The 16,074-nt window shown below is 38.6% G+C and overlaps 1 protein-coding gene across 2 annotated transcripts in view; it reads right to left on the reverse strand.

Annotated features, from left to right (window-relative positions):
- Positions 1–16,074, reverse strand: part of RUNX1 (RUNX family transcription factor 1) — a 260,816-nt gene that overhangs the window by 103,758 nt on the left and 140,984 nt on the right. For both annotated transcript variants that reach the window (XM_008986640.5, XM_008986637.5), the window contains exon 3: positions 1,196–1,234. In XM_008986640.5, the coding sequence (XP_008984888.1) occupies positions 1,196–1,234 (39 nt within the window). The remainder of the gene's footprint in view (positions 1–1,195; positions 1,235–16,074) is intronic.

Genomic DNA, 16,074 nt, shown 5'->3' on the forward strand with positions numbered 1-16,074 from the left:
AAAAAAAAAATGCAACGAAGCGATGTTAGGAGGATGCTACGTGACAGATTTTTCTGAATTTGTTTCGGGAAGAGGGAGGGAGGAGAATTGAAAAAGGCTCACAACAGGAATGAAATGTAAATTTCCGCAGTAGATTCGAAAAATAGTACTTGGTTAGTTGGAAGAAAAATAATTTCATTGGAAAACAGTAACAGTTCATTGACGTTTTTCTTCTACAACTTTAGGTAAATATATGTGGTCTCAGAAAATAACTAAATATTTTAATTTTTGCTCTTTCAAAAGCCTCCCGAAAATATGCATAAAGATGGGATTAGAATCTCAACAGTTCTCTTAAATGACCCTTTGCGAGCAATATGATATTTTCCAAATTACATTTGTAAAAATGTAATACCTCTAAAAGAACTGTTTCTATTTTAAATGACCAATTTACATTTTTAAAAATAGAGAATGTGTCTTGCTATGGTTTTGAACCAAATAGCTGCAATTTGTATTAATGTCACAGGGATGGAAAACAATTTTGATGAAGAGTAACATGTATGTACAAATCACCTGCCATACACACTATCCAGTTTTGAACATTGGAATTTAATTAAACATTTTTTTCTTCTGAAGTGGCTTTGAGATTACTTCACTTTTCAAATCTAATTACTATGGGGAGGAGAGTCCTTAGTTCTTCCATTACACCCTGCCTCCATCTGAAGGTTTCTGTGGGATGCTATGGTTAATGTGTCATTATTTCACTTTCACTTCATAAATCCATTGTGTACCTCACAAGTAGCAAGCTGATATTTTAAAATTAATCTTTTTTAAATTTAGGAATGCTTAGTAAACATTTTACTCTTATAAAAATTTTGCATTACGACTGCTATAACAGAGGTAATAAACTGGGCTGCAACAGAAGCCAAGCTCTATTTTGTTTTTAGAGAGTTGTATAGAGGCATTTAATAGCAGAAGCACCTGTGGTAAACGCTGTAGAGCTGAGGGTATCATTTAAGCTTTCATTGAAATATTTTATATGGTATAACATCTACAATATGGAGAACTGCTTTTAAGTATATTGGAATCAGCAAAAAGCCTTAATTACTTGGTTAAATTATATCACAGGTTATACATAGAGATACATAGATATAAAGTCATATAAACATATATGAATGTGCATATTTTATTTAAAAATGTAACTTAGAATGAAACATACCGTGGACGTCTCTAGAAGGATTCATTCCAAGTATGCATTCTGAAATAATAGAAAGTAGGAAAATAAAAATAATGCAAGTTTAAAAATTCTCCCCCCACTTTTTCTTTCTAACTCATTTTTCACACTTTTTAGCACTGGAGATTTTTATAGTTTTGACACAAAAATGACTTAAAATAGTAAATCGCCAAATAAAAAAACTATTACATTTGCACGTGGTTTTATGTACCTTCGACCAATGTTTTCCATTGCTAGCTAATACTGAATATCTGTCGTAGAATCACCTCTTTTAAGCTCTGTGTGTGATGAAAATGTGATTTATTTAGTGAAAATTTAAAATACATTTGGAAGGTGTAGGAATGTTAGAATTTAAGGTGAAATTAAAACCAAACCCTAACTGAATGCAAAAACATTTATGACCATTTACTTCTAATGATAGGACATTTTGGAAACATTTTTCCCTGCTTACTCTCCTTCCCTTCCCTTTGCTAGGCAGGCAGATTATTTACATCTAAACCTCTCAAAGGTATAATAGATTATATCAATTAAATAATAGATTATATCAATTATTATTAGAAATAATTGTTATAATTCCCAAATATGGATCACTTACTATATACTACTGCATTTGCAACTATAGGTAAACCTATTAAGCAAAGTCACATGAAGCTCTTCTTCTTTTGAATATCTACATATAATGTTGTGAATTTGAAATTATCAGCCTTGTATATTGATAACAGCACTGAGTAATGAAGAGGAAATACTGTTTTTCAAAGAGAGGATTTGAGTATTTCAAATGATGATCTAAAGCTTTCAACTCCACACCACAATATTTAGTATACTGTGTGTTTTTTAAAAAATCTTTCAAAGTAAGAAAGGAGACAATTATTTCAGATTTCCAGTTGCTGTTTAAATAGGCAGGAAAACAAGATTTGCAGCTTCTTTGGTTTTATATTTTTGCCAAAGCAAAAGGAACAACTAAAATAAGAGGTTCTGAAGGACTACTCTATGATGAAATATTAAAGGAGTTAAATATGTATAGTCTCAAAGGACCATCCTGAAAAAAGAATCCCAAGATTGTGGTTTACAAGTAGATAAAATGATTCCACAAAGTTTTCTTCTTAAAGAGCAAGGCAGAGAAATAATCATTGGCATTAATTGTGAATGATAAGGTAAGAAATAACAAACGTGCCCTGAAGTTTTGCCAGCTCAGTTTTAATGGGTGTTGGGTTGGTGGGGTAAGGGTGTGGAATCCACACCGGTAAGACTGACCAGACAGCACACCCAGCGCTACGCACCCTGGAAATTCTCTCCTGAGACCCAGAGAAGCTTTTCCTTGTCTGAGTCTAAGAAATTGGAGTAGGAGAGCAAGTAAACACAGGTTCATTTACACACCTCATATTTCAGCAATTCTGAGGATAAAGCCAAGATTTTTTAAAATCAAAAAAAGGGCAAAAATGAGTGGATTTTGAAAAATATGATTGGTAACTATTAAACTATTCTTAGTTCTTCTGTATCCAGCAGCCTTGAGAACACAGCAAATGTGGTTAAATTGGGGAGGGGGGAGGGGCAGGGGGTGAGAAACTGCTGCCCAGGTGAAGTAGCATCTGTGCAGGTTTGAAGTGATTTGCCCAGGAAGCTGTTAAAGATGCCAGGACACAAACTGCAAGAGAGGAGAGGTGTGTGTTTATGACAGTGAACCGTGAATCTGGTAGCTCACCCTCCAGTGTGCTCACTGGCATGCTCTCTCTCTCTTCCCTCCATCCGCCATTGAATGCAATTATATGCCAGGCAACGGGAGAAGTGCTTTTACATACTTTTCCCGATTTAACCCTTATGGCAACTTCGTTGCTATCCCCATTTTACAGATAAGAAACCTCACCCTTGGAGAGTTCAGGAAACTTGCCCAAGTTCACATCAGTCTTGATCTACACACATACACACACACACACACACACACACACACACACTCATGACACATATACACATTCATCACATTCATATCTACATATAGGTTCCACATGCATGGTAAGCTGTGTTCCATTTTTATCACAATTATTTATTTTTCCGCACCATTCCTTGAATGCTGTTTCTATCCCAGGCAAGGTGCTGGGCTCATTGGTGACAAAGGACAAACATGAGAGTAAACAAGGGTCATGGCTGTTGGGGGACCATGTCCAGGACCCCGGGAACTGGTGGGAGGGAATGTCGGAGGAAGAGGGGCCAGCAGCCCCTGGTGGGCTCAGGAAAGACTTCCTTCCTAGCAGAGGTGATGTTTGACATGATTCTCGGAGCTTTGGTAGATTTTTAGGTGGTTCCAAGAGCTAGAGGAGGGGTTTAGGGATGTGACGGTGGGGTGGGGAGATGGTGTTCAGGGCAGAAGAAGCATCATGAGCAAGGATGTGAGTCTATGAAACAGATCACTGTGTTAGTTCCAGTACAGTTGGGGCATAGGTTTGAGACCAGGTTCGGGGTGGGGGGTTGATGATGCAGTGTGGCAGTTCACAGATACATGGACATAGATAAGTCATTGGAAGCACACGCAACCTGAGGAAATGTCAACTTCAACATGAGGGAAATTGATCTATCAAAGCCAAACAGGGAAATAACAAAATTAATATAAATTTTAGAAAAATAAATCTCTCAACAGTGGCTCAATGAATTGAAGGGTGTGGAGATGAGGACTGGGGAGCCACTGCAGTTGTCAGACAAGGGGTCATGAGGATCTGGATTAAGGTAGAGGCAATGGAGATGGAAGAGGGGCTTGGGGTGAGGGGGAGGAGTCTCCCCAGCATCTGCCCATTAATAGTAGAGAAGACCAGAAACAGTGGGTTTGCAGAGAGAGACATTGGGATGTCTCTCTGAGCTTTGGATGCCCAGAACAGAAGAGGAGGTGCTGGTGGGGAAAACAGGAATTCTGGGGAGAGGTTTCATGTAGAAATAATGAGCTGAACATCCTCAGAATATCTATGGTAGTTTCAGATTGTATCTATGGTACAATCAAACTACGTATGGTAGTTTCAGAGACTGTTTGCAGTGAGAAGAGACCATTCACAGGTCTGGGATTATCAACATGCCGGGGGTGGGCAGAAGAGAGAGCAACTAAGGAGATGGAGTTAAGAAAAGAAAGAGGAGAGAATAAGGAGTAAGAATAAAGGAAAACACTAGCTTTGGAAGGAAAGACATGGCCCAAAGGCCACAGAGGCACCATGGAAACAAGAACTGAAAAGATTCCACTGGGCTGGTCTACAGAGAGAGCTATGTAACCTGTGTCAGAAGAGATCCAACTGAGTGGTAGCAGGAATGGAGCAGGGAGTAGAAAGTGAACGGGATGTAGGGAAGGGGACATTGAAACTTGTTGGAGGAGGAAGGGAAACTGGTGGGTAACGGGAAGGGAAAGACCAATGTTGAGAGGTTATGTGTATGTATGTGTGTGCACGTGTATACACAGGTGGAAGCAACCTGAGAAAAGTAGTGTTTGCCATGTGTAGTTTACTAAAGATCAAGTTCATCAGCTTTCACTTCAACCCAGGTCTTCCTTTTGTTTCCCCCACTGCACCATCATTCTCTCAGTTTCCAGACTTGGATCCACGGGTTGATCTTTGCCCTCATCCAGTCTTTTGCCAAGTGTTCTTTCTGGATTTCTTTGGTTGATAACAATCCAGCCCCCCTTTCAATTCCTATTGACATCATTTTGGTTCAAGTTCTCATTAGCGCTCAGCAGATGTCTTACAAAGATCTCCTAAAAATGGGGTTCCTGCTAGTTGTATACAGTACTTCCAGATTAGTCCCCCACACCGTAGTTCTGCTGACTGTGTTCTCTTGGGTATCTGGAATTCAAAGGAAGGTTTTTAGCACAGTCCTGAAGGATTAAGAGCCACCTTTCCTGTCTTCATCTTGGAGAGGGGCAGATCCTTCTGCCTCCAGTGAAATTGCCTCTCAAAGACCAATCACATGCTTCATCAGCATCTCCACATCTCCTGTGTGACTTGAACTATAATGTATTTTGGGTTTTAGCTATTTAAGTATATTGGGGAGTGGGGCAGGTGAGAGGAGGTGGTGGGACCACGCCTTCCTTGGCTTCAGGTTTCTATGGAAAAACATTCCTTAGTGTAAAACTCTTGACCTCTTTTTACATCATCATTTCTCCTCCACCATAAAAGATGGAATTGCCCGGCTAGTAGTGTTAGAAGCAGAAACCAGCTGTAGAAGGCAGAAGCATCAAATGAACCCCTCAAACTCTCCACCCTCATCCCTGGGGCTGGGAATATGATGTGCTATTATGCTCTGGTTATGTTACATGGAATAAAAGATAGTTTTCATATATGTAATTAAGGTTACTACTCAGTTGCCTTTGACTCAAGCAACAGAGAAATTCTCCTAGTAGCCCTAATCTAATCACAGGAGACCACTATAAACAATGTTTTCTCAGGCTAGGGCAGAAGTGAAGTCAGCATTGTAGTTAGAAGACAGAGCGGACATTTGCAAGAACTAGAGAGCAGTCTCTAGATGCTGAGGGCAACCTCTGATCTACAGTCAGCAAGGGAATGAGGGCCACCATGCCACAGCCACATGAAATTGTATTCTGCCAACCACCTGCGTGAGCTTGGAGGTAAATTTCCCCCTAAAGCCTCCAAGTAAGGACTCAGGTTGGCCAATCCCTAAATTTCTGGCCTTGTGAAACTCTGAGCAGAGAATCTAATACAGCCCCACCAGATTTCTGACTTGCAGAACTGTGTGCTAAATTTGTTTAAGCTGCTAAGCTTGGTGATTTGCTCGTTTGACAGCAAAAAATAAAAAAGCGAGTGCCCTGGGCATTCTCTTTCCCACTCCTTATCCTTTTGGGGAGACACTGCTTGGGTATTGGTGAGTGAGTCTCCCTATTTCTGGAGTTCAGTGGCAGGAAGCCACACACCTAAGCCATGCTCTCCAAAAGTTCTGTCAGTGACAAAGCTGATATTTTTATCTCCATCTGCCTGACTCCTTTGTCATCTAACTGTTGATTCTGGATCACTGGAGAGTAGGGGTATCTTTTATTGGGTCTCCTCACCGCCCACTAGATAATTGCCTTAGCTTCTCTAGATTCACTGTTGCTCCACACAAACACACAACCAGTGGATTGTGAACACCTTGCCAGCGAGGCTGTGTTTTACTCACCTTTAAATTACCTAGGCAGCACTGCAGAAAGTGAATGTGTACCTGAGCCTCTGCGAGGCTGGTTAACTACAGATTCCACCTCAGCAGGTCTGGGAAGAAGCCTGAGATTCTCCATCTCCAGTAAGCTCCCAGCGGTACTCCTGCTGCCACCCGTTCAAGGTCCTCACTCAGAGCTGGCGAGGACCCAGTATCTCAGATAGGACTTTCATTTCATTTTAGTTTTTTATTTTTACTTTTTTGAGACAGAGCCTCACTCTGTCACCCAGGCTGGAGTGAACTGGTGTTATCTCAGCTCACTGCAACCTCTGCCTCCTGGATTCAAATTATTCTCCTGCCTTAGCCCCCCAAGTAGCTGAGACTACAGGCACGCACCACCATGTCCTGGTAATTTTAGTACTTTTTGTAAAGACAGGGTTTCACCATGTTGTCCAAGTTGGTCTCAAACTCCTGACCTCGAGTGATTTGCCCACCTCAGCCACGTAAAGTGTTGAGGCTATAGGTGTGAGCCACTGTGCCTGGTGGAGATTAGACTTTTTAAGTTGTTGTTATGGCCTGAATGTTTATATCCCTCCAAAATTCACACTGAAGCCCTAATCCTCTATGTGCTGTGATGAGTAGGGTCTGTGGGAGGTGATTAGATTATGATGAGGTTGTGAGGCTGGGGCTTCATGATGGGATTAAAGCTCTTATAATAAAAGACTAGATTGATCTCCCTCTCTCTCTTTCTCTCTCTCCCTCCCTCCACCAGAACCCAATCATGCTGGCATGCTGATCTCAGACTTCACAACCTCTAGAACTGTGAGAAAATAAATGTCTGCTGTTTAAGCCACATAGTCTGTGGTATTTTGTTATAGCAGCCTGAGCTGACTAAGACAACCATGGTAGTAGAAGTCACCAGTACATCTTCTAGCAGACTTCACAAAGAAGCCACTTTACATACATTATCCCATTTAATTCTCGAGCAGTGAGTGATTCATCATGACTCCCTTCACTTTACAAATGAAGACACTAAGATTTAGTAATTGCCCCGTTCTGAGCCTGTGCAGTTTGCCTGCAGCATGCCCAGTTGTAGCCAGCAGCCCGCAAAATGGTCAAAACATTATGATATTACCAGTCAAATTTCCTTGTTAGATCCTGACAAGTTGCCTTTAAACCATAAGGACAGGCTTAAGCTTCTAATCCCAATGCTTTGGGAAGTCAAGGCTGGATGACCAGTTGAGTGCAGGAGTTTGAGACCAGCCTGGGCAACATAGCAAGACCCCATCTCTACAAAAACAAACAAAAACCATGTGGACATTCTTATTCTAGAGCAGCACATCCAATAGAAATATAATGAGAGCCATATACATAATTTAAGGTTTTCTAATAGCTACATTAAAAAAGTAAAGAAATAGGCAAAATAAATTTTAATGTTTTATTTAACCCAATCTATTTAAAACATTGTCATTTGAACATGTAATCAATATGAAAATTATTAATGAGCTATTTTCTGTTTTTCTTTTTTCTGTACTATGTCTTCAAAAGTCTCTGTGTATTGTATATGTACCGCGCATCTCAATTTGGTTTATAGTCACGTTGCAAGTGGTCAATGCTCACTTGGAGCTAGTGGCTACCATATTGGACAGTACAGTTCTACAGGAACCACTCAAAACACAATTCACCCTGGAGAGCAATTTTGGTACTATTCTGCGGTGACACTGTTTTAAACTGCTGTTAGTGAGGACCATTAAACAGTGCATCTTTCTTGACTCATGTTTTCCCTCTGAGTTGTCCTTGAAGCAAAGTTCAGGATTTTTATTACAGCATCACTTGATTGACTCGAAGGCGGAAGGACACACACACAGCAGCAGCAATAACTGAGTTGCAAAGGCCTACTAACCACTGTCAACACCACTAATACATTTTTATGGCCACGCATGGCCACAGGTTGATCTCACACATTGTTTCCACCTAACATTCACCACCCATGGATGGCTCAGCCTATAAAACAGTGCTTTGGTTTCTTTGAGCTCTGAATCAATATTACAAAAGCATCTCCTGTTCCTTTCTTTTCCAGAAAACCTGGTTCCCTATGAAACACATCTGATGCACTTTTAAATATAAGCATTATGGATCAGAATTGGAGGTTCTATTTTTAACAGGCCATGATTTTAAAATAGAATCTCCAACTGGTTAGACGATACTCACTCTCAAATAGGAATTCCTATAAACAGGTTTATTTTGAAAAATAGTATATAGATTTTTCAAAAAAACACTCAATGTGTCAGTTTGCTAGCAATCTACCAGTTAAAGCACAGTAATAGTTCAATTCAGGGAGGCAGCTATTGGTCTAAGCTATGGAATCCATCTGAATCAGAAGAAATAACCAAGGAGTGGGAACATGCGAGAGGTTCGTAACAGAAACCACTGGCTCTGCTTTCCTGTGTTGGTTCTCAAGGGCTGATGGGAACCCTTGAAGGTCCAGCTGTCTCTTTCAGGCAAACATACCAGCTTCTAACCGTTAGTCCTATGGGTTGAATACAGAGGTTAAGGAGCTGATGTGTGAACCCTTTCCCACATTCTCTTGGTCTCCATCAGCTACAGACAGAAGCTATGTTTTAAGAGATACACTGAGAAGTCACTCTCCACATGAAACCCGTCTTCTCTTTGAGTGATATCCTTCAGCTAAGCATTATGGGAAAGCATCCAAGTGGAGCATCTGAAAATGGACTGCACTCCAGGGAGGGGAGTTTAGGGACTTTTCTGTGGCTTTGAGTTCCCTAATTGGTGAATGTCACACCAATAAGATTTTCTGGTGGATGATAGATGTGGAGTCTATAAAGTTGCTAATGCTTCCGGAGTCTGCTTTCTTTTGTAATCTTCTTTATTTGAGGCATTTTAGTTAATATATTTAAAGCTATTTCCACCACAATGAATTAGAAACATGACATGATTTTTCTAAGTTGAGTAAAAAAGAAATGAATGAATGTATAAATTAAAAGCAGCGGTCCTGTTCCTCATGTGCCACATGCCATCCCACAGCCAATGCTCCTTCCCAAACGGAATCATTTATTCAGATTCCTTGTGTTTACGATTTACTCTTTCACTAGGAGAATTATGAAATGGAAAGGTATTATTTTTTCCTTATGCAACTTTTGTGTTTAAAAGTAACTGAGTCATTTTAACTGGGTGTTGAAGGGAGGAGGGTAGCAGATTAACTGCAGACCAGTTGGATAAGAGGACCCTTTGTGAGTTGGTAGAGCAGTGGGTACGTCTGTCTTAAAGCTTAAATGTGGACAATGGTGGGTACAGGACAGGCAAAGGAAATTCCCCAAAGCTGGCTGAAACAGCAAATTTCTACATGGGCAACTAATTCTTAGCTACTTGGAGTAAAGACATTAATATATATTATAAAGACATAAATACATCTATATTCTATATAAATATATATATGAAATTCACATATCACATATTATGTTCAAATAGTAGCTAGGTAATCATTGACTCAGATTCCAAAGTCAAAATTTAAGTTTTAGAGTTACTGATGAGTGTGTTCATTATGTAATTAACATGAACCCCAGTATATTTGAGTGCTGGTACTCAAATTGAGTGCGAGTACTCACTATCTCATAAGGTAGAGAGGAACCTGCAGGAAATTTGTTACTAGCCATGCAAGCAAGTTAGTTAATTACCTGTCCCAGCCTCAGCCTCCTCATCCACAAAACAAGAGGCTTGGACAAGGTGGGCTTTCCAGCTCCTGGAATATTTATGCAAATGCCACTTGGAATTGTGGGAAATCTATGTGGGTCTGGTGCTTACCCACCTTAGCATATGGCTGGAGTGAACTTGGATTTCGAGTGGGAAGGGGCCGGAAAGGAAAAAGAGGACCCAGAATCAACTAGAGACATTACATTTTAAGGACTTTCCCATTTCCCATAGGCTTTCTCTAATTTCACGTAAGTATTGCCTATTTTCAAAAGCACATTCAAGGAGATATGATTTAAAACAAGTATACAAAAAAATACTCTGAGATTCTGCATCTTCTAGAAAATCACAGACACATGGCTATTGTGTTCTATAATTTACATGACAATTGAGAAGAGACACACAGTTACTCAGTGTTATCCGTAATAATTTATTATTATAATCATTAAAAATATTAAAATTAAGCTCTTACATTAATTCTGTTTACTCCATGCCTACCAAATTAGTAAAGTTTCACTATGTATGATAGATAAAATAATACCTTAAGAAATAATATGGATGTACAACATAGTTTAATTCCTATACAATAAACAGATAAGGTTCATTATTATTATCACAACTGTTACTACCTCAAATTGTGACTTTTTTAGTAAAATAATTTTTTTTTCTATTTGTGATTCCATATAGACTATAGAGAAATTTCCCATAAACGTAGCAGAAATCCTTAGAAAAGGACAATAGAAGCTTTCCCTAAATTATGGGTGCTGAATCACCTATCTGTTCTGGGACATAGAAAGTCTACTCAAGAATCAAGAGTAAGACTGTGATCTTACATTTGATCTTAGTCTTACTTAAAAGGTCTTGATCTGTGAAGGAATTACTGATATATCTACATTTGTCAATTAAATAATAAATTTTGCCAAATATCAGCCTTATTCTATAGGCATTCAGATAAGATGGCAAATACTTTCATATTAATCCTGTTATCTTCAAATTTGGGAAACAGACTTTTATATGAAAAGAATCCCACCATCCTGTTTTTTTATGGGGTCATGAAATTGCCATAGTCTACAAAACTTTAAAATTTTATGTTGTAATCAGAAATAAAAAACAGCAACAACAGAAGTAATAATCCCATTCTCTGATTACATAATTACATTTTCTAAATTTTATGAAACTGTTAAGATCTGTATTGTAATGGTTATATATTTTCAGATTACATTATTAACAATTGATATCTAATAAATGAAAGAATTGTTACGGATAATACATTAAAATGGAATAGCAAACATTTCTGTGGAGGCTTCTCATAAAACATCTTTGTCTACTTCTTAAGCAATAGTTAAGTGAGATTTAAACGTTTTTAACACGGTTGTTTTGGACTTGCTTAGAAAAATGCTACCATTCAAATCTATTTTCTAAAAAGGCAAATTTTGCTACATTTTTAAATAAAAAATGGTGCTAATTCTGTAGAGATCTCTTTCTGAAAGGTAGAGAGAAAAAGTGAAAAAGACGCCTAATAAAATTAAACGAAAACATCTGAAAATAGATATGACTTGATAGCTAATTTTTAATTTATATTAACATGTGCAATGAAAGCTATATTCAGAGATCATCCAAAAATTATTAGAAGCATACAAACAACACTAGAAAAATTTTATCACATATTTTTGCAGAGTAGTTTGTTTTTTTAAAAAAGAGCCAGAGCAAAGGAACAGTTGATCAAAATATTACCACAAATTAGCCAAAAAATAAATTATAGGTCATTTCAAGTTGTACCACTCACCAATTAGTGCACTGATCTTGAGTGACTGTAACATACTCCCAGTTTTTTCTTTTCTAGTTATCTTAACAATTACATGTGAAGATACTGATTTTGAAGAGAATTTCAAATGCATTATTGGTTGATACAGCACTTTTAGGTAAGTTCTCAAGGGGTCCTGCAGCAAATATTTATATAAATGTGGGTTTTAAGATTTTTTTCAAAAGCATTCTGTTTTAGGAAGTTCTGTAATTGACAACTTCTCGATTTAGGAAGCATCTCACATTTAGAGAAAAAAATATTCTACATCAAGTCTTTTCCCTTAATGCAGAAAATATAAAGCGTCTAAAATAGAAATCATTTTGTTTAGCCTTCTCTTTAACCAAAGACACCAAATAATGAAGTGGACTTCTAAGGAGGAAAGAGAAAACTTTACCAACTATGCCAGTGGGGGCTCCACTTTTAGTCTGCAAAACATCTGCACCTGGGAGCTGAGCTGTCAAATTGAGTCGGGTCCTGATTGAGCTGAATGATGGACACACAGTGCCTGGACACAGTACACAGTGAACTCACTCTAGGAGACCTGCACACCCCCTTCTCCTGATTCACGTACTGCTCTGGAGGTCATTATTTAACACTGGCAAATTAAACAACGACATGAAATGAAGTGCAAGATGTAGATATTTCTTCCCCCTCACTAATCACGCTCACAAGAGAATTCATTTCTTTTCTTTTTGCCTCAGGCATATCCAGGCTAGCAATTTTCATTTTGCCACTGAAATGATTTCCCCACCACCCATCTTTCCCAATTAGAGTGGAAATGGATTAAGACTTCAGGTTAACCCCTCTGTTACTGGGAATGAGAAGGAAATAAAGTTATATGTAACCTTTATTTTCACCTTTGTGTATAATGTTTTTTCCTGATCACAGTAAACATAAATTTAATTAATCACACTCCCCCCAAAAGACATTCATTTAGTGAAGACACGATACTGCCTTAAGTTAAACAGCAAGAGAAAAACTTCTTTAGACAGAATGTTAGTCTGTTAACTAGAATGCTTATGAATAACATTAGAAAATTCGGATACAAAGTAGGAAGTTATATGAAAGCATAAAAGCACATTGATTCTTCAGTTATAGAGAATGGATACAAGAAGAGTGAATACTTCCTTGGTTTTTACTAAACTTGAAATATTTGGATCTAAAAAAAGTATGGATAGATATCTCTAAAATGCTGGATCATCTGAAACTTAACAAGTAGATTTTCCCCCTACAGAACCTAAAATAAAAACTTCTCTAGGAAAAAGCATCATCTCTTTTTTTTTTTGAGATGGAGTTTAGCTCTTGTTACCCAGGCTGGAGTGCAATGGCGCAATCTCGGCTCACTGCAACCTCCGCCTCCTGGGTTCAGGCAATTCTCCTGCCTCAGCCTCCTGAGTAGCTGGGATTACAGGCATGTGCCACCGTGCCCAGCTAATTATTTGTATTTTTAGTAGAGATGGGATTTCACCATGTTGACCAGGATGGTCTCGATCTCTTGACCTTGTGATCCACCCGCCTCGGCCTCCCAAAGTGCTGGGATGACAGGCTTGAGCCACCGCACTCAGCCAAAGCATCGTCTCTTTACTTATCTTTAAAATTTTAAATGTTGAAGTCCTAAGTAAGTATATCTTACATAACTCCTCCATAGCAACCTATAAAACAAGAATCCTCTCTCCTAGTGGTCTGTTTATTTTGATATGAACAAAAGAGAAGGAGATTCAGTATTAATGAAAAAGAACCTGAATTCCCCTTTGAGACACAGTTTTGGATTTTCAAAAGTAAATGTGGTACTTTTCTATTTTTTAAAATAATATATAAGTTTATAGACTATTGGCTCTGTTGGTCAAGAAAATAGTTTTTCATACCAGGAAGAGCCTGGAGAGCAGAACAGCAGCCTAGGAATGCATCAGATTTGGGTTATGCTTGGTTTTGACAGGTTTGGGGGTTTATGAAAACATGAGATCTGCTTGGTTGATCTCATGGGATCCATTAAGTGTTGCTAGTCCATGAGGACCAAGAAAGCTGTGGAATTGATTCCTCAAAAGAAAAAGGCTTATTTATGCTAATAGGGTTATAATGACAGAGCAAATTTTACTGGACAAATAGTAGAGGCCCTTAACATTTACTGAGCTATTCTGAGTTTCAGACACTGTGGCAAGGGCTTTCTGTGCATTTATCTCATTTAATCCTTTTGCTAATACCGTTAAGTTAGGAACTATTATCCCCTAAGGCTTAAAGAGGTTCTGCAACTTGCCCAAGGCCACATAGAGATGGAATGAAAGTCAGAATTTTACCCAGTCAGTGCACAGCGTAGACCATCTTTGAATTACATGTCCCCCCTCCCCCCTCCAAAAAAAGCCCGTTCTTCACAGTTCTCATTGAATACATTTCATAGACAATGACTTTCCTAAAGGACTCCTTTTGCTTCTGAAGCACAGTCACTCCCCAGTTAAAGGGGATTTGCAAACAGGTCCACTCTAGAAGTGTAGCACAAGGAAATGAACTGCTTTAGAAACACAGAACCCAGATAGATGGATAAATATTTCAATGCTTTTTCCAGAATAGTACTTAAGGAGCAGAGCCCATCTCAGTTTGGGTTTGAGCCCATGGCCTTATGGTTTAAATATAAAATGCATTAAAGCTCTTTATTTAGAGAGTCACATGCCCTTTTGCAGAAGCAGCCCCAATTCTCCCTCGGACTTTAGTGAAGGTTCAATGCGAACAGGTGTTTTGATATTGTCATTAGTGTTCATTATTTATGAGGACTTGACCATGTATTCAAAGCCAGCCAGGAAGGTCATGTGCCCCCTTCAGCAAAAACCTTGACTCTAAGAACAGCACTTTCCTTGTGTACAGGCTTCGGAGGCTCTTGACAGCAAGAAAACCTAAACAGGAGAGTCCCACTTAGCATTTGTCCACAGGTAAGGGGCACGGAGAAGTAGATCTCGACTTCTAATTTAGCAAAAAGAAGTATGCTGCCATATGAAAATTTCTAAACAGTGACTTCTAAACCATAGTTGTGACCCATAGATTGGTTGTTAATAATAATAATAACAAAAGAAAAATAAGAAGAAATAGAACAGAATAACTAGAAGACAGAGTGCTTCATAAGTAGTAAGGGTGAATACTGCTTCCTGAAGCTCTGTTTTTGATAGATGTATCTCCCCTGAGCCTTGGTTTGCAATTTGCTTCTTACTGTTTCTTGCTATTCAAAAAGTTCGAAAGCCTCTAGCCTAAAATGTCGTATTTTCTTAGTACTCAATTTGTCAGTTGACTTGGTGTTTGGCTCCCTATGGCTCTCTGAAGTTCTCCTGACCTTTTTGTGCTTCAGTTTCCTCCTTTGCCAAGTCTAAAATCATGTCATTTAAAAAAAATTATCAAGAAAACTCAATTAAATCGTAACTGCCAAAGCACTTTGCCAAGCTCAAAATGGTCATCAGAAGTGAATGATTATTATGAAATAAAACAGAGTGAAGCTGTTTTGAAGGCCATCCTTCTGTGGAATGGCATTGAGTCATTTTGTTTAGAGGTGGAAAGATTCTTAGCAAACATTTTGCACAATCCATTTATTTTATAGAGGGAAAAGAAGGCTCTGAAAAGTGAGTGGCTTTTCTAAGCTCCCGAAACAGTGGCTGATCTGGGACCCCCTGATGTGCAAATCAGTGGTCCACCCCCATGCCCTGCCACTTCTCCAACAGCCGTTTTGCTACTTCTTTAAAAAAGGGATGGTCTTGTGAAATTTTATTTACAGAAAATTTACAACTCATGAAAAGCTAAATGGATTTCTTCCCTTTCAAAGTGGTTTCCTGATTGCAATCACATAAATTAAACTCCAGCCCTAAAAAAGTCATCTGGACTGAGAAATGATACATCTCCAAGAAGAGATACAGGGAATTCTTTGAAATTCTCAAGAAGTCATGCAATAAGCTGCCAAAAAGTAAATACTATTAATCTTCTGCCTGAAATGTCAATCAGGAAGATACTTTTTAATTGCATGGAGAAGAAGAAGAGACAAAGTTTCTTCCCATTAATGATATGAACTGAAAGTCAGGGAAGAACCAAAGAATGTGCAAAATGTCCTCAGGGAAAAAAAGTGTAAAACATAGTCTTGGATGATACAGCAAGGTCGTTGCTCAATTTTATGTTGTAACACGATTTTAACTGTCACCAAGGGCTGGGACAGCAAATATTGCATCAACTCGACAAGGTGTTTCCTGGGTTTTGTGGACAGGGGGTC

Source organism: Callithrix jacchus, chromosome 21, assembly GCF_049354715.1.
Source record: "Callithrix jacchus isolate 240 chromosome 21, calJac240_pri, whole genome shotgun sequence".
Lineage (NCBI taxonomy): Eukaryota > Metazoa > Chordata > Mammalia > Primates > Cebidae > Callithrix > Callithrix jacchus.